Here is a 25252-nt window from a genome sequence, read left to right as displayed (position 1 = left end):
ATTACTCTACAGTAGTATATCGAGCCCTAATACACAACAGTTTTGCTTTACCTAGCTCTGTGATTGGTCCAGAAAACTCGCCTCACTCTCCTAATCAATCAGATGCAAAAATATAGCAATCACGACTTGGTCGCCCGCGTTTTCCCGCGCTTTAGGCAATTTGGTTGGTTAAACTTAGAGTCAACATTGGTTTTTTAAACCTTTAACTCCCATGGTTAATGTCGAGCAGACAAGGGACGAGAATAAAGAAAAATATCAATTGGGGGATTATCCGTTGATCCTATACTAAATTCTCTGAATCAACATCGTAAGAATTGTATGATAAAAAGTAAAGAGAATTACCAATGAGATCTTGGGAATGAAAGGATGAAGGTATTTTTCTTTCTTCGGATTGACCGCTGTGATGACCTTTGCTTTTGGTTTTTACCCTTTAACTCCCATGAGTGACGAAAACATAATTTCTCCTTACAGTATTAATACAATATCAACCAGATAAGAGATGAGAATAAAGAAAAATAACAATTTGGATATTATTAGTTGATCTTATACGAAATTCTCTGAGCTAACATCACAAGAACTGTAAGGAGAATTACTAAATTAAATGATATCTTGGGAGTTTTATAAAGGGTTAAGATATTTTATTGATTAGCGCTCGAATATGAGCCAAGGTGACAAAATTAAACTATTTCAAATTTTTGCACGCATTGATACTTGATGAAAAAATTAAACTTTCTACAAGAAAACCTAAAACTTGTGGTGAGTGATTAATTTCGGCAGAAGCAGGTGCCATTCCAAGCAGCCGCCATCACTGAATACGGTATATGTTTTTAGCTATGAATTCCGACTTTCTACCGAAGGTGCGTCGTTTCTCATGCCTAGTTTTGATTAACTGGAACGGGACTCTAAGTCGTCAAATTCTGTTTGTTATCACAATTTTGACTAAAAAATCATCTGTTTAATAATTCCAAATTGGACTCCACTCGGTCGTTTCACAAATATCAATATTTTTTCGAGAGCTGGTTTTTTAAAACAGAAACTGAAAACTGGCCCAAATTGTGTGACTATCCATTGGAATAGTGTGGAATGGCAGAGAGCCCTGTTTGCTCCGAATTTATAAGGATGGTGACGACAACATACTGCCAAGATATCAGACTGTTTTTCAAATATCAGTTATAGCCATATCCTAAATACCCGGACAAACCATGTTATCGGTGAAGGAATTCAAGGTTGCACGAAGCTCTGTTCTTCACCTCACGGTATGCCATCTGTACAGGCATGTGCTGATATTAATTCTTGATGTCAAGTGAGGAGTTATGAAAATCTAAACAAGTGAAATTAGAAAGATGTTTGATTCCCACCTCCCTCAGGCAAATTTCTTTTTAAAAGTGTTCCAATGACAAGTTTTTGTCTGGTAGAAATCTTTGTTTTAGAAAAGACCGATTTTGCTCTTTTCTTATTTTTGGTTAAGCGGCATCAATAGGCGAAATAATTTAAAAAAAGGATAAACAAAAAGGAAATTAGAAATAAAAGATGAAAAATATATAAACAATTAACAGGTGAGACACTCAGAAATCAAAAATTATCTTTTTATCGGTGGACGTTTTGTTTCTTAAAAACGCTTTGGCATTAAATCAGGAACCATAAAATTAACAGAACTTGACTCCTTCAGCGAAGAAATTGCATTCCTTTCACTGTTATGCTTAGTGAACTGTCCCTAGCACATTTTTGAGCACAACTGAAAGCCAACCCAAGGCAGTAGCTCCTGTGAGATGTGTTATAACATTCGTAGAACTCCTTATTGCAGTCGCGACAACAGAAAAAGAAACATTTAGCCCAGTATGTCTGCTGTTGGATTTCAATTTTCCCTGATTCATCACAGAAAATTGGGCTGCTTTCAATCTGCAAAAGAATATCAAGTACATTTGTTTTATTTCAAAAATATATTTTGATTACGTGAGCTACTGTCTACACTAAAGAAATATTGTGCGCAGCCTCTATCCCAAAATCTATCGTCTCGTCTTTCCATCACTTTCTCTGTCTCTCTCTGGCCCCGTCAGGGAAGGGGAGGGGGGGGAAGAAAGACCCTGGGACCAAGGATTATGAGTATTTTCCTCATTAAGCTATGGATCTGCTTTATATCATAATATTAAGCTGTAAGTCTTGCATGCTTTGCCGTAGCAATTTAAGATAAAGCGGTCAGCGATATTCTTCGAAGAACCTGGTCCATTGCTGTAATCTCCCCAACAATTTATCAAGTCTCACCTGAGACTCCTAAGCAAAGGTATTTACAGTATCAGGAAGAATTTCTTTGAACAGGCCGAGCCAATTTTAGACATAACACAGTTTGTTTCTTCAAAGACATGTTTATTTATCTGTTACGATCATTACAAGCATAACTTAGGGAATAATTAATATTGTCCTTAGTAAGAACAAGACCTCGCAACATCACTCTGTTACATTTCACCACGAGAGGTGTGTCTTTGACACAGGTAACAGTTTATTACACTTAATATCGAAACGACTTTGTTTAGTTCTCAGATCTTCTACAGTCACCTACAGTCACAAGGGACTGGGAATGAAAGATCGGTTAACTGTGAAAGTTCTCAAGAGGCTTGTTCGCTTCCAAACAATTGCGCATACACTTGTACGATCCCCTGTAACAGTAAGGCTTGCCTCCATTGTTTTCGTTTCCGTCCGTTGCGACGCACGTTAAATGATCGGAATTGCACTGGCGACAGCAATTGAACATGCGCGGACTGAGGAAATCACAGGAGCTGTTTTTGAATACAACTGTTGAGCCCAGGACACAGTTTATTGGCGTGTCTTCATGATTATGGAGTTCACTGGTTGGCTGTTGAGAAAATCAGATCAGATTAAAAGCAGGTTATCTACAAAACTCTGATATTAGGCTGCGAATTAAAGGTAAATTGAAACCTAGATTCGTCCAGTTTCTCGAAAAGAGGGCATTTCTCAGTTTTGCCGCTGGAAATAAAATTGAGCCAATTGAAAGTATATCTGGAAGAATATGAGCTGTGATTGGTCCAGAAAGCTGACTTCCATTTTCGCTCTCGTTTCTTCATCCAATCTATTGGCAATTAAGCTCTTAGGGAACATGGATTTTTATCATGTCTCGCTCCGACTTTGTGTTTTTTTTGCCGTGATTCATGCATTTTACTCTCTCTATTGTTAATTCTCAATTTTCTAATGGTAGTTTAATATTATTTCAATTACACAGCAATAAATGTATTATACATAATAAATGCAATGCTATCCTAAGAAGCAGCATATATGCATGCATGCATAACTCAAATTTTCTCGACAATTACCGTGAACACTGTAGCAGTTGATTGCGTGCTTTAATCTTATTTGCGAAATTAGAAGATGACATATTCAATAAAAAGGCAAATGAATATTCAGAGAAACAAGAAACTCTATTTACCGTTCTGTGGTCTGGTACTTTTGCTCCTGTGACTTGACGCTAAGAAGCCTACACTGTAGTATTTCCCTCACGAGGCAGATGAATAATCGGAGCCAGTAAGAAAAACCGAACGTAATATTCAACCTTACATCGCTCTGCTTTTATCAGATAGAAAACTCAATTGCGTGCGAGAAGGCTGAGGGCCGCGCGAGCTATCAAAACAACGCATCTCTCTTGCCATACTGCTTGCCGTCATTTATACTCGGGCTGGTGAAGATGATTGAATTTCGCAAAAGATTTCTCTAGAATCTTTCTCGCGGTGATCAGCAGCAAGTGACAGAAATGTAAGGGAAAGTTTGCCACCTGAATTATGCGGCTCTCGTGCTGAAAGCTCCCTCATTTAAAAAAGAGAAGGATACATACATGTAGCCATCTTTGCGCAGTTTTAACGACATTTTCTCCTACTTTCATTTAAGACACGATGTTCTATTAAAATTGCACATGGTCAAATTTCTTGTATAGATACAGAATGGGTGTTTAGAACTGCTTCGGAATCTTGCAAGCCTAATAGCGCGCCAGGTGTATTGTAGCCTCCTTGTTTAGAGAGTGGTAGCTAATCAGTAACAAGTAAACTGCCCAGAATAATTTCGTAAATTTTTCCTGACATTTCATCATCGTCCATTTATACCTCTCAGTAAGGAGCTGCTCGGGATTTTGCTCATAAACACAATTAAAAGACCATGCCATGCTCTAACCCGAAACTCTCATCCCCCCCCCCTTCCTCACCACCCCCCCCCCCCCCCCGAGTTTATCCGGATTCAAACTTACTTTCCACTGGGTCGCCGAGTCTGTGTAATACTCTTTCTTATCTCATTACTAGAAAATTACCTGAGTGGGGTTTAATGTTGGTAGAGTCGTTGGTTGAGTTGTTGGTTGAGTTGTTGGTTGAGTTGTTGGTTTCTTCGGTCTTGATATTGGTGTCGGCAGAGTTGCAATGGCTTGACTTGGTGATGGGGTGGACTGGGGATATGAACCTGAAAGATTTAAAATCAATTTTTTTTACATGCTCAAATTTTGGAATAGAAATGTAGAAGTCAAAACATTTCAGAGCTTCAAAAGTTATCTCTGACGCAGAGAACATAAATTTTTGGGGACAACTTTTTGCATCTGTGGCAACGCACATGTTAAAAAAAGATTAATTTGTGCGATTTATGATTTATCGTGACACATGTATCATCTCTTTTTAAGGGTGCGCCCGTGGTGAGGTAGTAAATTATATCTGCCGGAATAACGCCTGTTCTCTCTCAAGAAGAGCACTTGACCTCGGACTTTATTCAAAGGATTCTTCAAGATACTTACATGAATTAATTCCTTGAACCTTGAAGAGAACACACGTGGTCTTAAACGGCGAATCCGAATTCCGAGCACCACATTGCACTGCTACTCTGACCAGACGGCCAGCAAAACTCTGTGGCATTGTAAGGCCAGACTTGAGCTGAAAATTAGGGAAACAGCAGCTAAGCTGATGACACAGTAAAGTGCGGTGGCCACGTCGCGTATTTTGGACAAATTTTCCCACAGTTTTCAGTCATCGTATTAATAAATTGCTTTGCCAAAGAGAATAGGAATGTGAATTTTCTTACAGCATACACCTTAATAAGAGAGTGTACAAAGGAAATTTAATTTCTTTGAGGAGAAAAGGAACGAAAAAAATTTTACGAGTTCTTAAAATTTGGCTCAGTAGATGAGTAGGTTACAGCACCCAGTTTTAGAATTGTTTTTATACCTTTATGGAGAGTTGACTGATGGACCAGCCACTAGTTAAATCTATGGTGTCCGCCACATTTTCCAACTTCCATGTTCCGTCACACCTTAGGTAGTTAACATGAACCTCATCTTTAAAAAAAAAGCTGCAGTTCTGGTTGGCAGGCACGTTGATCGTTTTCTGACGAACGGAACCGGATGGAAAAAACGGCAGTGAACTATCATCTGTCTCATCTGCAAACAGTAAATCACAGCCTGAAAAAAAAAAACCAATAACAAATAGCGTTTTAAGTCATGATGCAGATTTGAATCCCATATCATCCAACTCATACCCAAAGTTCTTTGTTGACATGACATATTGGTTTGGATCATCATTGATAAAGAGGTCGTTGAAAAGCATCCGGTTTGAGGTAGTAATCAGGCAATAGCGCCTCCTGAACGCATTCTACTATGATGATAATCATGTCATAAAAAGGAAAAAATAAAGCCATCTAAACTAATATTGTACATCTAGTTAAAACAAAGGAGCGGAAATGTGACGGACAAACAGACAGATGGCTGTGGAAGGTGACTGTAGGGAAATGTATGGATGAGGAAAAAAATATTGCTCTAACAAAGGATTCGGAAACTGTTAACTTTTCACTGCCAAGATCTCATTATCGATTCTCCCCACTGTCTTCCACACAAATTTTAATGGCGTTGATTTGGAAAAATTGGTACTGGATCAACTAATAATCCCCTAACTGATATTTTCTTTATTCTCATTCCTTATCTGCATGTTGTTGTATTAATGTTACAAGGAGAAATTCTGTCTTGATCCCTCATGGCAGCTAAGGGGTTAATGAAACTGAAAACATAACGGTGGAGTTCCACTCCAAAAGCCAATACAAGTCAGCATCACGTACATAATATATTGTACACTTGTACAATATAATAACGCTTCAAAATATGTTACGTGATCATTGTTATCACTTAAGCGATATTAACTTTTTTGTTTCCGAACTTGTTATTACTTTACCCCTTTATTCATTTATAAACAATCCTAATTTAAAAGATATGTAGATCAAAACAGCTTTCGGACAAAATCTGTCAAATTTCCCGCGTCAAGGAATGAATAATTTGAAAAAAAGAAAAATCACAGTTAGGTTTTTTTACGTTTGGGTGTAGCGTGTGTGTTATTTCTGAAATTAGTCGATATATATATATATATTTTTTTTTTTTTGAAGCTACTCCTTAAACTTTTGCGTCATTTTCTCTTTGCAATTTTCTGAAGCTTATTTTTACGCCGTGGAGATGACAAGATGTTCGATCTGTGGGACCAAAAAGCCCAAAAAGGCAACTAAGAAGGAACGCAGAAGGCTAAGGATCATGGCAGGATTAAAATGGATTCTAAATAATCAACTTGAAATAAATATAATGAAAACAAATCAGCGACAGAGTACCGTTTAAGAACATCATTGCATTAAAACAGCCTTAAATCACAAAATATACCTGCATTTCGTCGAGCTTCAGAATTTCGCTCGCATTGGAAGTCTTCTTCGTAAAATGAAAAGGTGTTTGGGCAACTGCACCAGCAACCTCCCAGCGGGTGGGCTCTGAACAGGCTGCATGATGGACGAGAAGAGGGACATAAGGAGCCTGACAAAAGAAAATCGTCCGTGGGAAAGCTGGGTAATCGTTCCATTTCGATCAAAACGGCGAAGGATGGGTCTGACAGAGCTACCAGGGGAATAAATGTCCAAAATATGTCCATCAATTTAAAACGGTTCTTAACGAAACTGTGCATTCTGTCTTCGTCAACAATTAGGCATGTCCTTCAAGAAGCGAGTTGTTGCACGGTATCCTTTGATAGATGTTGAATTATGTGGAGGTTTTCACCGTCAATTCTTGAGTGCAAACACCTTAACTTTTCAACTCTTTCGTTTACCCAGTATGAGTGCAATTTCAATGGATGAACTAAACAGTGACTGATAGAGCTCAGGTCGCGAAAAATGACTTTTTGGAATGAAACTGCAAACCAATATCACACAATATATATTGACACAACAAACCACAAAATTCCTGTGTAAGAATTGTTGACCAATACAAGCTCTGACATACTCAACCATGAACATACGCGTGCATTTTCATTCTAACGACGTGCTTGCCTTGCATTGCAAACATTCCATTTCAAATGCATGTTTTTTCTGGATTTATCATAGTATTGCGCTGCAATAAGAGCCTGTGAAACATTTACGCTATTTTTTAGAGTTAACAGATTTCAGGCACGACGCCAAAATCCTGACGCTAGTAAGCTATTGCGTTTACAAACTGGTTTCTTTAACCGCTCTATCTTAACTTGCAAAACTTATTCTTAAGAAGAGCTATGCATTACGTGAAAAACGCTTTCGCCTGGCCAGCTCTGACAAAATGATCATATAAGTTATAGTATTTATCCAAAGACAAAAACAACAACAACAACAACGACAGAGTTGAGCCTTCTGGAGCATTCAATTTGGTCTAATTCCAGAAAGAGAGAACATGATCTCATCTTGCGCCATGTATTAGCATGATACGCTATGACTGCTACCCGGTCAGGGGGCGAACTACAAACATTACATAGCTTTGGTGGAAATTTTGTAATTCCGCTATGACTTTTTGAGTCCAAGACATCTATCACAAGCCTCTGATGAAGATACGAAAGGCATGACGGGAAATACTTCTTAGGGCCTTGATAAACTGACCTGCCGAACGGAAAACATGGAATTTTAAGAGCCATTGTCGGTCAATTGGTGAATTAGGGCTATTTTCACGGAATTCATGGAGCATTGAGTTTGGCAGGGGCGGCCCAAAGTTCTTCATCCTTTATATATTAATTCGTTATCGCCGCTGCAATTTGCACCCAGCAAACATGGAATGGCTGCAGAACTAAAGAAACAGTTTAAAATACACCACAATGCAAAATGAATTATTTGAAAAAAATTTTTTTTAAGATCTTTACCATACCGAGGGCAAAATAAAGTACTGATAACATCAAATGAAAGCCTGGGCTTTCTGTGTTGTGAACGGTAAACATATCAATATCCCAGACGTGCCGGAAAACTGCACTTGAGTGGGGTCAAGAGAGTATAATGGGGGGCGGGGGGGAAGGGGGTGTAAAGAAGAAGAGAGTCCCTGGAAACGATGCTGACGCCTCGTTTGAATTAAAGTGAGCATATAAGACATAGTTGTTTACACTTTGGAGCTAGTTGCCAAGATTTAGTCAAGGGGAAATTAATAGCCATGCTAACGACTATTTTTTTTTATCGGTTGCTTTTTGGTTTTCTGTTTAACTAAGAGATTATAGACAATTTGTAAACTCTCGGTTTATTCTGCATGTTAGGAAACGTAAACTGAAAATCGGCCATTTCTTAATTTCTTACAACCAATGTTCTAAAGCTAGAGTTTTTATAAGACCATTAATTGAAAATAATGTGTCATTCTTATGGAAATGCAGGTAATCTTTGCAAGAGGACTTTTCGGAAGCCCAAAGTGGCTTTTTATGAGTATTCTAAAGAGACACTTTTTGATGAATTTCCGTCGGCTACAAGTTAATGATTTTTTTTGTCAAAACATTGACATGCTTTTTTCATCAAAAAGCTATTGAAAAAATAAATTAAAGAATCTTTTCGACATATGGCTTTAAAATCATAATAAAGAGCACTCTCTATATTGTTCAGTGCATCTCAGTGCACCATAATCTAAATGTTATAAACGGAGGGAACAAGGTAAGCAAGCTCCTATTTTCCCACCAGTTTTCAAACTCCTCAACGCCTTGAAATTATGAAATAAGCACAACACATAATTCACCAGCAATCTGATCTAGCTAACAAGCATATTGTGAAAGGAGCTGATATTCAGCGAATGACATAGGCATGCTTAGAGAAAAAGAACTCCTGTTGGGAACAGTCGGGCCGACTGTTCCCAACAGGAGTCGAATCTACGACCGTCAAATGAGTAAGTACTGAGCTATATGAAGGAGATTCATGGTAGGTTAAGTCGCTTAACTATTTAGGTCTATGATTACAAATTAAACTTCCTTCATATTGCAAGGATAGGAATATCGATATGTGATGCTTATGAGCATGCAATGCTGATGTTTAGCCAGGTGATTTAAGGTCTTTAATTGAAAGAAGATGTTATTCAGCGAGTAACAGAGGCATACTCGGAAAGTAGAACTCCTCTATAAATGTAAAGGCTCATTTCGTAGTTTTATCATTCGCTCATATTTTTTTCATTCATTTAATGTTGACCTTTGTTACATCGATTCCTGAGCTTTTAACGAATCTAGCGATGATTTTACTGTTACGATCATTCCTGATATAACGGATGATAAAATTATCAATTTGAAATTCTGCAACATGATTTAAACACATAAACACTTTGGCAAGTCTCCATGGAATGCAAAGATCAATTTTGTGTCTCTTTTTTGCAACTTGCGATATTTCTAACCCCATAAGCAAATGAAAGCACGAATCGTTATGAACTTGATTTGTACGACGTGTTATGAGACCAAATTTTAACGCAAGAGCAAAATTTTTGGCCGAAATTTTCAACTTCATACATAGCAAATTGTCGTTGCGACCTGGTTTTCTGGACTCTTTACAACCATCCGAAATGTCACCTTGTGAGTAGGGATTGAATGATGCAACGAAAGCGATGAAGTGTTTTCCAAACGAGCAGGAGTGACGGTAATCGAGCCAAGAAAACCACGATTTTCTTTTTTTTCCTTGTCCGTACATTGACGTGATGGCAAATTTCAATGTGGCTAAGCTTAAGTCCAAATTTATCTTTGTGGATTTAGCATTCAAATGTGCGCTTCATTTTCATCTTGATTTTTGTTTGCAAACCATCTTTCTTCCCGTTTCAGTTCGATATACCTCATGATCAAATCAATTAATCAATCAACCTATGATGTGCCAAGCCTATCCAAATATAATAAATCTCTCTCATTATGCAGCTGAAAGCGCCCGTGAGCAATATGAGGCGATTCCTGTAATCTGATTGGCCACCCAAACGGGCAAGATGGGCCCATCTTACTCGGATGGGATCGCTCGTCTTGATCTCGCGCAAGAAAAAGATTGCGTGGAGCGAACTTACCAAGTTCGTGATTTTTTTTTACAATGTCGGCAATGAAGTCGCAAGAAAGCGAAGAAAAAAATAAAACATTTTAAGACTCTTATGGTTTCACGATCGTGCTACAAATACAGTTCGGTTTCTTTCCCGGCTCTCGAAATAAACAAAAGCAAGTCATTCTTGATTCTTATTATATGAAAAATTTTTCGCTGTATAAACAATCCGTCAATGACCAAGCTTGTTCGGTCAAGATAGCTGGATATTGGCATAATTTTTTTTTTTGTGCTTTTATGGACCACGACTTCGCCTCGGTCCATTAAAACGCAAAAAATGAACTCAAGCAATATCCAGCCATCCTGACCTCACGCTTGGTCAATAACACATACATGGTATCCGGTAACCAAAGATCTCTGCCAGCACATATTTATCAAGCAGCAATTATAGCCGGAATTGTCATCTAGGTCTTTCACGTGCAGATTGCTTATGGGACCCTATCGATATCAGATATAATACTTCGATTTTCTTTTAAGAAAGCTAAGAAAAGACTGAGTCGAATTTTTTAATTTCCAGTCACTTAAAATCCTCAAGCCACGAGACTTGATGCTTTCTCTTTTGAGGAAACTAAGAGTGCCAGAACGCGCGGACCATTGATAATAACTGTGTTAGTACCATCACATGATCTATGATTGGAAAGAAAACGGGAAGGCGAATAGATGTATTCCTTAAAATTATAAGGCAAGCTATTCCACGACATACAACTAGAAGGTCACTGTATGGTCGATATCTGCTCTCACGGTGTCTCTACCGGTCAGACGTAATTTATCTCCACGTTGCCTATTCATATATTATCTATTATACCTAATCAGCGTTATAATTACAGATATTTTAGGAAGTAGATGTAGAGGTTTATTTCGGTCTACGGAGCAGGGTATGATTTGGAATATCACTACTCCCCTTGGGAGGGATGTTAGTTCATCACAGGTGACCACTCCGACTCACCCACCCTAAAAAATTTTTGTGTGAGAGGCAGTCAGTGAAAAATGTTGACAAAGAACATAACTCAATATCCTTGTAAAGTTGTAAGCCACAAAGGCTTCAAAACAAGTGATTTAGTGCAAATACAAGATCTATTATCTTACTAACTTTCCCGTTCCCTTTCTTCTCGCCAAGTTCCCGTATGTGACGATGTAAAATTTTAATCCTTAAAATACAGAATAAATCAGGTTAACCATCTTTCATTTGTGGATGATTTACCTGTCACAAGGGAAACAAGTTTTGCTTTATCAAGAAATTATCCATTTATCAATTTTTTTAACGATTTTAACCCAAGTGAAACTGTTTAGAGATGACCGTAATAGCAAAAAAATCTTGCTACGAGAAAAAAATAGAAACACTTGAATATTCAAAGAGTTTGACAATCATCAAGTCACCGATATCGGCATCCTTTTCTCCGCGTCTTAGTTTTTTTTCTGAAAATTATTACTCCTACCTTTGAAATGACATCTTCTTAAATTTGCTATCATTTATGGAAGACACTTTTTCATTTAAGCTTTGTCGTGGAATTTAAGCAAAAACTCTGGAGGAGGATGCGCGTTAAAATATCCTAACTTCGTGGGTGGTAGTGACATATAGTAGTGACATTATGTCGCTTACAGAGTTGGTGATAGAAAACTGATATTTTTCCAATTTTTCGAACAGTTTAGCTGAATTGTTGAGTTTTTCTGTTATTAAATGCAGGTTTAGCGACATTTGCATGAAAAAGACACACAAAAAAAGCAAATAAACCAAATTATGTTCAGCTAGAAACTTATGAATAACAAAATATTGACAGGTCGGTGTTGTGTGTTTATGACTCTCGGCCCTCTATTACGTAAGAAAGCCACAACATTACTAGACAAAAGGTCTTGGAATGAGTAATTACACACTTCAAGCATCAGAGTGAATGAATCAGTATTCACGTGCGATATCAAGCAGAACACATTTTAACCGCGCGCTCAAGGCCATGTATTGACACGCACCCACTTTTGAAGGTTATCAGCTTGTTCTTGAATAGTCTTTATCCAGGAGGAAAAAGAGGTGTGTAATTTTATATTAACTTACTCAGCTTATTTTTCAGTGAGGGATTGTGCTTTTTCTCTTCGTTTCGTGTAATGCAGTTAGATGTCGTTGCGTAGATTGTTTTGTTCAGCAGTGGGTAACCATTTTCTAGTGGGAATTAATTTTGTTTTTGTTATCGAGTATTAGTATTTTGCACAGACGTTTTTGACTGTATAATGTGAGGTTGCTTGTTCGCTTTTCTAACAGATGAAAGAAACATAGCGAAAATCTTTTCAAACGAATTTTCGATGGCATGCCAACAACTAATTGTTCCTTGCTAATTCAGAAACTTGAGGTATAATATTATCATGAGCACAAAATATTCTTATTAATTATTTTATTCACTTAAAATAATATTGAAGCTTTTGCTGCTTCGAAATATCATGCGATTTCAGCACAAAGAAATTTACAAAGTAATGCATGAAAAGGCCATTAGTATATTTAAAGTATAACAACTGTTGAGTGTATGGAGAATATTTCGCCATGTGGCTTTGGCAGTAGACTGCAACAACACTTGGAGGTCTTAATCCGGCGATGGCTTTTACGGCTTACGATTAAAATTTCGGCCGTGTTACGGCTAACGGTTAACCCAAACTAACCCAAATGACACAATGTAGAAGAGAAGAAAAATTTTTGTTTAACTTTAGTTAAGACTAATGGTTACAATTTGTCAACTTTTACGCCTAACGGTTACATATTCTGGCCATTTTACGGCTAACGGTCAACCTCCAAATGACACCCTCTGCCGAGCGATAAATTATTGATATAAAGAAATTTATAACAACGCATGACGAGGCCGAAACATGACTCAGACATTTATCAAACTTCACATGTCATACATTAGTAGCAATATTGCTTCACTGAAGATTTTGTTATTGCATTTCTGCGTTTAAAGTAGGGAAAGAAGACAAATTTGAGCAGAACAGAGTGGAAAAGATATGGGGTTACGATGAGGTGATGGCTTTTAGGGAAAAAGGCCCAATTTTTCGGCTGTTTTGCGGCCAACGATTAACCCAATTGAGACCCTCAAAATATGGATATTCAGTTCCTCTAAAATCTATTTAGTAACAAAATAATATACCTTGACAAAACTCACTTCAACTTTAACAAGTTTGATGACTTTGCGGAATAGTTGAGAGGTAATTGCCCTTGCATTTATAAACCAAACGTTAAGAACTCATTGCGCACGATGTTTGTTTGTTTGTTTTCTTTTCTTTGAAGGGACATAAGCTTTAGAGAGCGATTTATTCGTAAAACATTGTGGAAAAAATCAGACCACGTAATGCATTAATTTTCTCTGAAAAACAAACCAGACAGTAGAAAGGTAAGTACATAATGCAAAAAAGATTTTCATCCAAGACTATGAGGGCAACCGAGATATTTTGAACACGAATAATTCATTAAATTTCCGGTTAAATCTGGCTTTTTCCGATGTCTGGAACACAATTATGAACAAAGAGTGAACTTACGTAAATGCACGAGGGCGTAAACCTTAAATTAAAACTTCAATCCGATATCAATCTTGGATTCAAATTGTAATTATTTTTTTCATCACATAACTAGAATAATGTTTCCCCCCAAAGATCAAATCAGTGCATATGTGGGTTTCGATTAATGGAAAATGCACTTTAAATATTGTTTTTTGTTTTTCCTGTTGTCGTTTTCATAAAAAAAAAAAAAACAATTATAAAAAATCTAAAATGTTTTGTTTGGGGGATCGTAGGGGATGGTGTTTCTGGTTAAAATTACAAATCCAGCCCTTAACTCTTTACACACTAACATCATTATGCATATTCTCCATACTGTTCTCTAGACATTACCTAAGTTCTAAAAAGGAGAATTTGGAAAACCATCCAGAGCTTCGTTAGTTGCTGATCATTTCCTTTGTTCTCGTGACTTAAACATTTGATTCAGGGCTGATATTGTAAGGAGAAATTAGAACCTTGTCACTCCTGGGGATTAAAGGATTAAGGAGTTCTGTCTTGCGTTGTGTGACTCAGTAATAATTGCATTCTGGTTTAATTTATTTGTAAATTAATTGCTATCGCTCGCTAAAATCAGACATCACGTAAATGAACTGGAGACCGCTATGTCTGTTAATGAAAGTGAAAGTAATGAAAATCATGAAAAAAATTTAAACATTAAGAAGAGGGTAATGGCTTTTTTGGATAACGGTTAAGATTTGTCCATTTTACGTCTAACAAATAATTTCTTTTCATTGTGTTTAATTGAAAAAAATTTATACGATTTACCTTTTTTGCGTCTAAATTTATCAATTTTTACGCCTGATGGCTAAGTGTTTTGGCCGTTTTACCGCTAACGGTTAACCCCATTGAGATCCTCTTAGACCAAAGAGTGGAAGAAAGACAGAATTTCTGAAGGCCCTTTGACTGACAGGCTTACTCAATTTTCGTGTATTGTACTTATCACAGACTCTCCGCCTTCTTACCAATTCGAATCTGGTGAGTACTATTATAAAAAGGTTAAGTGAAATGATTAATTAAAGCCGCCTTCGAAAATCAGCCCCCGCTAGAGTGCAAAATTTTGATTGTGCTGTAATTTGATTTTACCACGCTTACGCTGAATTGTATTCAGACTAGAATTACATTTGTCTATTTCCTCACCATTTCGCAAGACACCGATAATGGACTGAAAATATAAACAATAAGCTTTTAATTTTGTATTTCCTTTTAGTCGATCGGTTTATCAAAAGCGTTGCTAACTGATGACTGACTCGAATTTAAATAAATTTGTTGCTCCAAATTTATCACTGTCATAACTTAATTTCATTCTTTAAGCGCAAGCAGTAGTTTATTAGGCTTGAGGCCGGATGAAATCCAGTTATCGCTTTAGCAGTGGAAGGAGAGAAATTTTTTTTGTGAATTTTCTTGCGGAAGATTTTCTTTATATTCTATCCTAAACTCTACTTAGGATTGATTCTCTTCTAGCGTTTCCTTCAACATTCAGTCATGACAGCGTGACGAATAAAAGATTTTGAATGCAGTTAGCGTAAGCTAGCAACTTTATTGTCTTCGAAGGTAAGACAAAGTATATTTTGGATCATCCCACAACGAGGAAGTATGCTAAAGATATATTAGATGCCTTATCAGTGAGAGATCGCTGAAGGAAAATTCGCAAACCGTTCTCTAATGTCATTCATGTTTGTTATTCAACAAATATAAACAAAAATTCCTACTAAATGTGTCCAATTCGTCTTTTCCAAATTAAAGTAGCATATATTACATTATACGAATACTTTTTTATTATGAAATCATACATTTCTTCATTATTTTTCGTTCTATGTTGATTAATTTTTTTGTATACTAAGTGTATTTACACAAGAAACCAGTATATGTATGTATGTAGGTATAGTTTGTGAGCATCGTGGAGATATAGTGTGTGATTTGTATTTCTGTTTTGATACATTGCACTCGATGTGGTTTATACACAACTTCGCTCTGTGTGTTCTTTCCTCGCCTTTAGGTACAAATCATCTTTATGCCGTTATTTTATAGTGAGTGATCATGGAACAGCTGAGCAGTAACTTATGACAAGTAGATAATAACGAGGATAAAGAGTCAGGAAACGCTTAGCAAGAACAATGATCTGAACAGCTGGGCTGCATCTGATTGGATAAAACCACGAGAATATGTTCAAAAACGCCTGCAGATATCCGCAGTAGAGTTCGTGCCTCAGCTAGCAGCATGTGGGTAGCGTTTGGGTTTGTCTTCGTCTCATGTAAGTAAATATTATTCTCATCATCCTACAGCTAGTTTGATATGCATTGGTCTGGTATTTGCTTCCTAACAAGAAGCTCTGTTTTTATTTCTAGTACTGATCTTAAAAATTTGGATGGGGGAGAAACATCTGTTAAGAAAATAAAAAATATGAAAAAATTAAACTCTAGCTTTGTGATGAGCTAAAATATGAAAGAACACATTTCGAAAAGAGGTTTCAGCGATGAAAAAAAATGAAACATTTTTTTTATCTCCACATCGTCTCAAGAGAGTGGTTTAACGATGTGTATTTGCTTATTCGAATGATGAATGTATCATCAGATGTATAGAGTTGGTCCTTTCATCATCGTCGCAACCAAAATGTGTAAACGAGGTTGCACATCTCTTTTTGGCAAACTGACGTAGGCTGGAATGAAATTCTGTTTTGATGCATCAAAAGATTTTCCACCTTTGTCAGGAAAGCTTGGAAAACTTTGCTAAATAAAATAATGTACGTTATAAAAACAAAGAAACTTTCAGAGACTTGCAAAATTATCCCGAAAATAATACTTTTGTTTTTAAACAGTGGAAGTAACCACTAAATACAACTGCAGCAGAGTGGTTAAGAAACAAAACGCTTTAACTTATGCATAAAATCATAAGAAACATTTCCGTAGTAACCATCTGTTTCAGTGCTATTGCATGATAAGTTCCTGAAGAAACCCTGGAGTATGCTTTTTTTTCCTATTCATATGCTAAAATGTTGAAACAGCGATCATTTGTTTGCTCGTGTTTCCAGCATAAACGAGAAAAGAAATTAATTCCTAATCTCTACGAATCTCAAGTTTAATTCCAAAAAAAGTAAAAAGCCTTAATAAGAATTTTTTTTGTTGTCTGTTTATTTATTGGTTTGTATGTCGTTGTATGTCGAAAGCTCTGGTTTTGTTTGTTACCGCGCATCTTATGAACCATGGCATAGGTATTTAGCGATGCTCTTATTTTCTAACATGAAGTGAGAAAAAAATGTGAGTGTCTTGAATTCAAAGATTTGACTTTTATGATGATTTGGCTCTTGTTTTAACGCATAATAATTTTTTCCTCACTTTTCAAAATGACATCGCAAAATACTAGTTTTATCAAATTGTCGTCGTTTTTACGCTACGTTTGCTGGTATTGTTCAAACTTTTATTCTCAGAATAGATTAATATCAACAAAAATCACACATCAAATTATGATGTAAAAATCAGTGATGTCTGAAAGGTATTTATACTTTACTAAATGCAAGTCCGCTCTTAGAGATAAACGCGAAAAGTTTACCCTTACATTATCTCAGATGTAGCAGGCTACACAGAGGCAAGTGAGTACAGCATACATGATGCAAAGACCCTCTGGTCAGCAGCTGCCGAGAACTGCAAGCGGAATGCTTCACTATTGGCTGTTCTTGATTCTCAGTACAAACTCGACCAGCTGGCTAATCGTCTCCCGTCTCAAGGAAACAATAATAGAAATAGGTATTGGATCGGACTTGTTTACAATGGATCGACGGGACAATTATTTTGGAGTTCTGGTGTTGTTGCTGACAAAGTATTAATAACCAACTCTAGCTGCAGAAAACAGCAGACAGCGCTTAAACCAAATGACTTGTGTTACTTGGTGAAGAAGGGTCACTCTATTTGCTTTGAAAAGCAAGAATGCAACAAGAACCATCGGTATGGTTACATTTGCCAACCAGTTACCAACAGAGGTAATTATTTAATGATAATAACAACTGCGTTTTAGCCCAAAATGCACAACTGACCTAGAACAAACAATTGATTAGCGGCCAGCATTCTAAGGAAGCAGTTGCAAAACATTACGATCACCTAAAAAAAGGAGGAAAATGATTTCTCTCATTATTCCAATGATAATTGCAAAATATTTTGTAAAATGCTAAAAAAAAAGGATACAAAAATCTCCAGATTTATCCCTGAGAAATTCCCTTGAATCTGACTTTTGAAATTTGACGTTTTTGATATATTAGTATCGCCCACCACATCAAGTAGTCCAGCACCAACAGTCCAAGGTACCACTTCAAGGCATAATACAGCAGCGAAATTTAATGTCTCTGTAGGCCTTAAAAATCCGGTGAGTACTATAAGCACGTTTAATCAAAAATCGTTCAGGAGATATCTCTTACTTACAGTCTCTTTCCAAGGACATAGTCAAGCGTTTCTATCATCTCTTTTCAAATATAACTGCCTCAGTCTGACGGAGGCCTAACGCATGCAAATTTTTATTTTCAACAGCTGTCGAATTTTTCTTCCGTCATGAGTTCCCTCAATCCAAAAGATCCATTTTCTTTAAAGGTAAGCTCTCACTAGCTCCTGTGCGCTTGCAGGATCTAAGTAAAAACTTTAGCTTCAAACTTTGTCCAGCGAGAGTTTTATTTATGACAATTAATTCTCCGACAGAACAGATCATCGTCTATTATAAATATATCATATATGACGCAACTCATGCTATTATTTTTAAAATTCTCATTCACAGCTTGCGACAGATGCATTTAGAGGCTTTGCCGAGTCCTTAAAGTCAAACCGCGATAAAAGAGGGAGGAAAGTTAATTTGATTTATTCCGCTCAACTTATTGAAGAGTTTGCATTCAGATACGCGTCCTTCAACTTGAATTCAACCAGGAATGAAGAGAGGACCGAAAACGAACACATAGGTAAATCACCGTCTTCAGGTGACCAAAGGTTTCCAAGGCGCTCGTATCCTCTTTATTCAAAATTTTACGAGATCCTGGTTTGTAAAGACGCAGAAAAGTTGCACTTACCATTTTACTTGTTCTTTTTTATTTCCAATTTGTAGTCTTACAAGTATCATTAGTACCAAAGGGTTATCGTCAAAATTTCACATTTACAGGAGCGAAGGGCGTGGACGAAGAAGCGAGAATTACTCTTCCTTCTTTTTTATTTCAAACCAAGGGTAAATATGTGAATAAGCAATTTCCTTGTCGAAAAACTAATTCCTCAAGCTTATGTAAATGTATACTGGCATGTGCAATGCTGCTTCTGCTTCAAAAGATAAAAAAAAATGGATGACGTTCAAAGTTTTCAAATTTCTCTTCGTTCCTCGACATTCCGCATTTATATTTTGTTCATGATTATTGATTTAATAGACGCACTGTCAAGAAGTACTCTGTCTCTTCTGTCTGTTATTCTGATTCCCACTTTAGCTATATCCCTAGCAATGTGTGTATTATATCTTTTCCTTCTCGTAAAATTTTTTGCCTTCATTTTCAGAGACTATTGCGGTTAATGTGTTATACAGAGATCTCCATGAATTTCTCGACAACTTGGGCTCCGGGTAATTCCTATTACAGATTTGGTAGTCTTTTGATGTGTATTCATCGAAAAAAGTTGATTACGTGTCCTTGTTGGGACTTACAATGTTCGCCTGTTTCACAGGGAAGGTAAAATTCACTCCATGATCCTGGGAAGTGACGTTGGACCATCTAAACAGAAAATTTTCACAGAAAACGTCACAATCGTTTTCCACACTTTGGAGGAAAAGGTAAATGAAATAAGGTCACTACTCATTTATATATGACTGTTTTTCTATTTAAAAAATCATCATAATTGAGGTGCTTTTGTCGTTTTAGGGAAAGTACAAGAAATCAAGGCTAGATTGTGTATTCTGGCAGTGGAATAATTCCCTTCCGTAAGTAGGCTATTTTCCGAAATTCGAAGCCTTCGCATTGATCTCAAATTCCCAATTTTAAGACCACTCTTTCATATTAAACAGTCGTGTAAACGACTGTTTAATATGAAAGAAACGATCAAAGATAAACGATAAACGATCAAAGAATGCTCCTTCTTCGAGATTGTCTATTAAAGCTTCATTTGGAAAAAAAGGTCTCCTTGACAAGTTTTCTCTTCTTTTCTCTTTTGCAACTTGAAAAATCGATGAAAATATATTGACAGCTGTCCTTGTCATAAGTTTCACAAGACACTTTATAAACAAAGAAGTTTTCTAATGTGCTTGACTCGACAAGGACAGTTGTCGAGGAAATTCTAAGTGGAATAGGAGAGAAATTGTACTTCAGTTTTCTTTCTGGTTGCTAAGGAAACTTTTAGGTGCAAATGGGAATAAATTGATAAATAATGCGCTTGGTTTTATGACCTGAGTCTGACTGTGATATTGGTTCATTTTCAGAGCTAATGGAAGTTGGTCAGGCGATGGTTGTTCACTGGTGAAATCAAATACGACCCACGTGGTTTGCACGTGTAACCATTTGACGAATTTCGCTATTTTAATAAACATCGAGAAACAAGAGGTACAATTATATATATATATATATATATATATATATATATATTTATATTGCTTGTGTAGCTAGTTTAAGGGGCTTGAAAAAAAGTGTTTTTTCCATTTTTTTCCCTACAGTTTCCAGAGGAACACAAGAAAGCCCTTTCCTATATGACATACATAGGAGTTGGCATTTCATTGCTCGGCGAAACAGTTACTTTTATAGCATATTTCTTACTTCTGTGAGTACCTATAAATAGACCATTTTTCAACTGATTGCTAAGTTTGCCAAACTCTTTAAATAGGAGACGCTGCTCTTCACAATGTTTATCGTGCGCGATACCAAAGCGGGCAATCCCGAGCGAGCAAGATGGGCCCATCTTGCCTATCAGAGCGCAGGATTCGCTTTACATTCCCCACGGGCGCTGTTGGCGATGTGATAAGATACCATATTTCGGGGGTATAGTTTATTCTTCCTTAAAGCTGACCTTGCACCTGGAAGGTCAGCTTTAAGGAAGAATAATAGAATAGAACGGCGTATCAAGAGTATCATTGTATTTTCTAAAACTCTTTATTAAACTAACAAGATAATTTTTTTCTTCTGTTTTTGTTCATGTTTTGATTTTTCATTTTAGATGTTCCAGTCATGATCAACAAAGTCATGTGCATATAAACTTGGTTGCCACCTTAGCTGTTGCTCAGAGTATATTTTTGGCGGGAATCAACGCCACTCATAATCAGGTGACATACCTTTTAAAGTTCCAATGGTACTTAGTATCTATAAATTTTTAAGTCGTATGGTTCTTGCATTCCTTTGAGTAGGGCTTTGAAGCCAGGGCATAGTATATGCTAACGAGATAATCGACTAGAATTGTGGATAGGGTCTTTATAAGGATAACTGAAAGCTGAAACTCTCAGAAACATGAGAATCTTTATTTTTTTTTTACCAAAAAATATCGTTTCAATGTGCGAAAATATCTCAGGATTTACAAAAGCTATCTTATCCTCTTTAGGTACTTTGTATAACTGTTGCTGCTCTGATTCATTACTTCTATTTGTCATCCTTCTGTTGGATGCTAATAGAAGGTGTTATGCTTTATCTACTGATCATAGAAGTCTACAACACTGAGCTCAGATTGCGTCTCTGTTATCTGTTTTCTCTGGGTAAGTATTCCTGAAAGGTGAGTCGCTGACCACTTCCCACACTTGGGATAAAAGAAAACGACTCATTCCCTACATTAACATACTGAAAGGAAAAGCAACAAACACACCTAATTTCAAAGGGGGATGGATGTTGGCCAATCAAATTGATTTACAGCTAAAAGTGTTGGCCAAAACTGACCAATCAGTATCACGATCTAACTAAAGGCTAAAGTTCGAAACGTCAGCTTTAGTAACTCTTTATGGTGACCAATTTAAATTATCAACTCAGTTGATAAAACAAAATTAATTCCTTGAGAATGTTCACTTTGGTACTTGCAGGCTTTCCAAGTCTTGTTGTTGGAGGAACCCTGATATTTGCTTCTTTAAACGAGCCGGGTATAGACCAGTACATAAACAAAAATTGGTAAGAATTATTCGCGTATTTCTCCTAAAACATCATATATCTAAAAGTAAAGCACTTCGCCACGGCAAATATAATTTAGCTAAAATCCGTATTCGTAGATTTTGCTTCGTTTGATCAATCGATCGAACGAATGAATGAAAAACCGAAGGAACAAGCGAGCGAATGAACTACACATCAAATGAACGAAATGACTAAAGAAAGATCAAACGACAATAGAACGAATGAAACAAGACTAGAATTTCACGAAAATATGAATCAAAATATGTGTCATGTACTATTATGATTATACCTACCTCGTAAAGGGAAGTAATTTTAGTTACAACTTGTTTCAGGTGCTGGCTTTCAACAGAGAATTATTATATATGGTCGTTCGCTGGACCAGTAGTAGTTATAAGTTTTGTAAGTATAAATACGTACTGTAAAAGAAATTCACGACACCCTTCGAAAGACTCAAATATATTTATAGAGAGGCGATCAGTGTTCAGGAAAACCTCGTGATAGGACGTAGCTTATGTTGGTGGCGTGATCTTTTAGGACGGGCACGTCACTTAAGTCAGGCGATTGATAACACCTTAACCGTGCTGAAGCTGTAAAAGTTTGTGTTTCTTTACTATATGTAGTAAAAAACCTTAAGGACCAGTAATTTATTGCGGTTTGTCTCTATCCAGGTGAATATGGTTGTGTTTTGCATTGTTGTAAAAGAAATGGTGAACATGACGAGCATGCAGTCAAATAAATTAAGCCGAGTCAAGTGAGTATCAGTAATGAAGTAGTTGTCCTCTCTTTCGCCTTAACTCTTGATGTACACAGAGAGACACATGTACACGTGAAAGACCTAATTTTGGAGTGGCTATAAACAAAAATTTTGACGTAGGAACCAAGTATAGGTTAAATGCGATACAAAGGCTACCATATTACTTTAGCTTAATTTCCATGGCCATGAAATTAAATGAAGAAAAGTAGAAATCGTCTTTAATTTCATCTGGTACAACTGGCGTACAAACGAATAACGAATAGAGGCATTTCTTGTCATCAAAACTGCTTCGTGTGAGAGCTGCTTCATTTTCAAACTGAATTCATTTCTTTCTCTGAGAGGGAAAAGGTTGACCAATCATAACAATTTGACGTTTTCGTCTACGTTTTATCCCAGGACAACCGTAAAGGCTTGCATTGTGTTGTTTCCTCTGTTGGGGGTCACGTGGCTCTTTGGGTTATTGAGTATGATAAATTCCAGTGTCACGTCACAGTACATCTTCACTTTACTGAACTCTCTTCAGGTGAGAATATAAAATACTGCTAAACAAAAAAACTTATTCTTTTGCGTATAGTTTAAGTTTTAAGTTCTAGTTTAACTCCAACATTTACTGTGCTATGTAAAGTGCCACTACACATTGAGGTGGATCATTTGATTAGCTGCAAAGGATTTTGAACAAGTTTCTGTGTTCTCAGAAACGGATTGGAAAATGGTTTTGAATGTTGATAGATCTTTCTGAAATACAAATCAAAAGTAGCAAGGAGTTTAAAAACTGACAAAATATACGTCAAATAAGAAAAGATTATAAAATCCACTACCGTGGATATGATTCCTTACACCAATATTAATTTTTAAAATTATTATTAAGAGTACTATTAGTTTCTTAATGATGTAAGTAATGCGTGATAGCATTAAAGATGATGAACGATATCCTCATTTAGATAGTTCGTGATAAATATTTCATACAATAAAGAAATTTTTCTTTAGACGCAAATTAAGTAGCTACGAACTTAAAGATCGGCGCAAATAGTAATCCATGCTGGCAAGACAGAAAATTATCTCTCGAGGCTGAAACATTGATCTTTAATTTCTAGTATTCTCTGAGCTTGACTGTTTATTCGCATGAGCAACCATGGCAAAAGGAAGCGGTTGGAATTCTAAACATGTTTATTTAATTACTTTCCTCCTAGGGATTGATGATTTTCATTTTTCACTGTGCGAGAAATACTGAGGTAAGATTTTCCTGATCGCATTTGCTCATACTAAAGGTAAGTGAAAAATACTACTGACCAAATCGGTAAAGAAACAATGTTAAGGGCTCCATGGGAAAAGGTACACTTCATATGTAAATAATAGTTTTAGAATTCTTGTTCTCACACTCTTAATGAAGTCACAACCTGTTTCCCTGGCAACAGAATAAGATGAATAAAAGCCAGATTATGAAATTGTCGATGCCGAGAAAAACTAATCTTGAAAAAGTTTTCTCTCTCATTCCTCTAGGTTAAACTTGTATGGAGCAACAAGTTACAAAGGATGAAGAAACGAGCTTGTCACTTTTTTAGAATCCAAGGCCCTCCCCAAACCAACGTAAGCGGAGAAAACATTTCAGACAAAAATAAACCTTCTGAAGTAGAACTTAGCAGAAGGAAAAGCAAGATCGCTCCTGCTGATGGATAGGACAAACAATCACGAGCGATCACGTTCACGCAAACATATCATCACGTCCGAGGTGAAACTTCCAGGAAGGAACGACAAAAATTACTTTAATTAATCGATATGAGGAGGTATCATAATCACAACCAAGTTTCTTCATGACAGCAGTGACTTTGATTTTGAACGAGCGTGCTGGAGACGAATTTTTTTTGTTCACCTAAGATAAACCACATCAAGACATTTAATGCAAAGCAAATACTTCATGATAGGAACAATTTTATCTTGGAAAATGATGAAGTCTTGGACAAAACTGACTAATCGCCATAATCATCTGTCTAATCAACTCCCAGGTCACGTACGTCAATAATTTACATATTGTAAGCTAAGGCAAAATGTATTACCTTGAAAAGGAATCTTTTGTTTTGGAATATAGATATGTAGTATAAGTTATAAATCATAACATTTTAATTTTCCGAGAAATTTTCGTTTATGGAGAACAAAATCGAAGAAAAATAGTAAATTAGTAAAAGGAAGTGATTCTGTAAGCTAATCGCCTGGGTATTGATATTGAGAGTTCAACCAGTTATTTGAAAATTTATTCACAAATAGCCTCAGTAATAATGATTAGTTGGAATCAATTCTCGGATATGTTTTCACATAGGAAGTCTCAAGTCTCTCTGAAAAAACAAAGAATATTACCTAGTTTAAAACATGTCGATCTAATTGATAAATACAAGAACTAGTTCACATATTGTGCAAATTCCTCTCATCTAAGTGAAAAACTCGAAAATCCTGAAGATCACCTTCTCCACCAAAATTAGAAAGGTTAATTCACCAATCAAGCCAAGTGTCTCATTTGTCGTAAACTTAACCCGGAATCAAGGGCATGGTGCGCCAGAGCT

At 36.5% G+C, this 25252-nt stretch overlaps 2 protein-coding genes across 5 annotated transcripts; one reads left to right on the top strand and one right to left on the bottom strand.

The window, feature by feature from the left end:
* Window positions 1–679: 679 nt before the first annotated feature.
* Window positions 680–7180, bottom strand: LOC131781601 (uncharacterized). 2 transcript variants are annotated; one of them, XM_059098295.2, is made up of 5 exons: window positions 6674–7180; window positions 5205–5437; window positions 4778–4913; window positions 4307–4452; window positions 680–1899 (listed from the first exon to the last, which is right to left on the bottom strand). In XM_059098295.2, exons 1-5 carry the CDS (start codon window positions 6966–6968, stop codon window positions 1666–1668), a joined length of 1044 nt encoding a protein of 347 aa, XP_058954278.2. In that variant the 5' UTR covers window positions 6969–7180; the 3' UTR covers window positions 680–1665. The 2 variants fall into 2 exon arrangements, with proteins under 2 accessions (XP_058954278.2, XP_058954276.2); XM_059098293.2 differs by lacking the exon at window positions 680–1899 and adding an exon at window positions 2358–2851.
* A 5037-nt stretch (window positions 7181–12217) lies between these two features.
* LOC131781576 (adhesion G-protein coupled receptor D1) lies at window positions 12218–25127 on the top strand. 3 transcript variants are annotated; one of them, XM_066167145.1, is made up of 21 exons: window positions 12279–12352; window positions 14806–14835; window positions 15857–16111; window positions 17423–17833; window positions 18110–18213; window positions 18375–18434; window positions 18616–18793; window positions 18937–19053; window positions 19371–19434; window positions 19536–19641; window positions 19730–19788; window positions 20284–20404; window positions 20515–20618; window positions 21012–21117; window positions 21390–21540; window positions 21859–21943; window positions 22276–22342; window positions 22612–22694; window positions 23094–23220; window positions 23888–23929; window positions 24198–25126. In XM_066167145.1, exons 3-21 carry the CDS (start codon window positions 16078–16080, stop codon window positions 24372–24374), a joined length of 2196 nt encoding a protein of 731 aa, XP_066023242.1. In that variant the 5' UTR covers window positions 12279–12352; window positions 14806–14835; window positions 15857–16077; the 3' UTR covers window positions 24375–25126. The 3 variants fall into 3 exon arrangements, with proteins under 3 accessions (XP_058954251.2, XP_058954250.2, XP_066023242.1); XM_059098268.2 differs by lacking the exon at window positions 14806–14835 and having other exon boundaries at window positions 12218–12352; window positions 18991–19053; window positions 24198–25127; XM_059098267.2 differs by lacking the exon at window positions 14806–14835 and having other exon boundaries at window positions 12218–12352.
* Window positions 25128–25252: the final 125 nt, after the last annotated feature.

The sequence above is a fragment of the Pocillopora verrucosa genome, chromosome 5 (genome assembly GCF_036669915.1).
Source record: "Pocillopora verrucosa isolate sample1 chromosome 5, ASM3666991v2, whole genome shotgun sequence".
Lineage (NCBI taxonomy): Eukaryota > Metazoa > Cnidaria > Anthozoa > Scleractinia > Pocilloporidae > Pocillopora > Pocillopora verrucosa.
This window is presented reverse-complemented; position numbering and strand designations above follow the sequence as displayed.

Coding starts and splice junctions, on each gene's coding strand:
- LOC131781601 (XM_059098293.2), bottom strand. CDS start 6,968: ATGCACAGTTTCGTTAAGAACCGTTTTAAATTGATGGACATATTTTGG. Junction 4,914..5,204: donor TCAGTCAACTCTCCATAAAG/GTATAAAAACAA, acceptor CCTAATTTTCAG/CTCAAGTCTGGCCTTACAAT. Junction 4,453..4,777: donor GGTTCAAGGAATTAATTCAT/GTAAGTATCTTG, acceptor TAAATCTTTCAG/GTTCATATCCCCAGTCCACC.
- LOC131781576 (XM_059098267.2), top strand. CDS start 16,078: ATGTGGGTAGCGTTTGGGTTTGTCTTCGTCTCAT. Junction 21,944..22,275: donor CAGTACATAAACAAAAATTG/GTAAGAATTATT, acceptor AACTTGTTTCAG/GTGCTGGCTTTCAACAGAGA. Junction 23,221..23,887: donor CTTTACTGAACTCTCTTCAG/GTGAGAATATAA, acceptor CTTTCCTCCTAG/GGATTGATGATTTTCATTTT.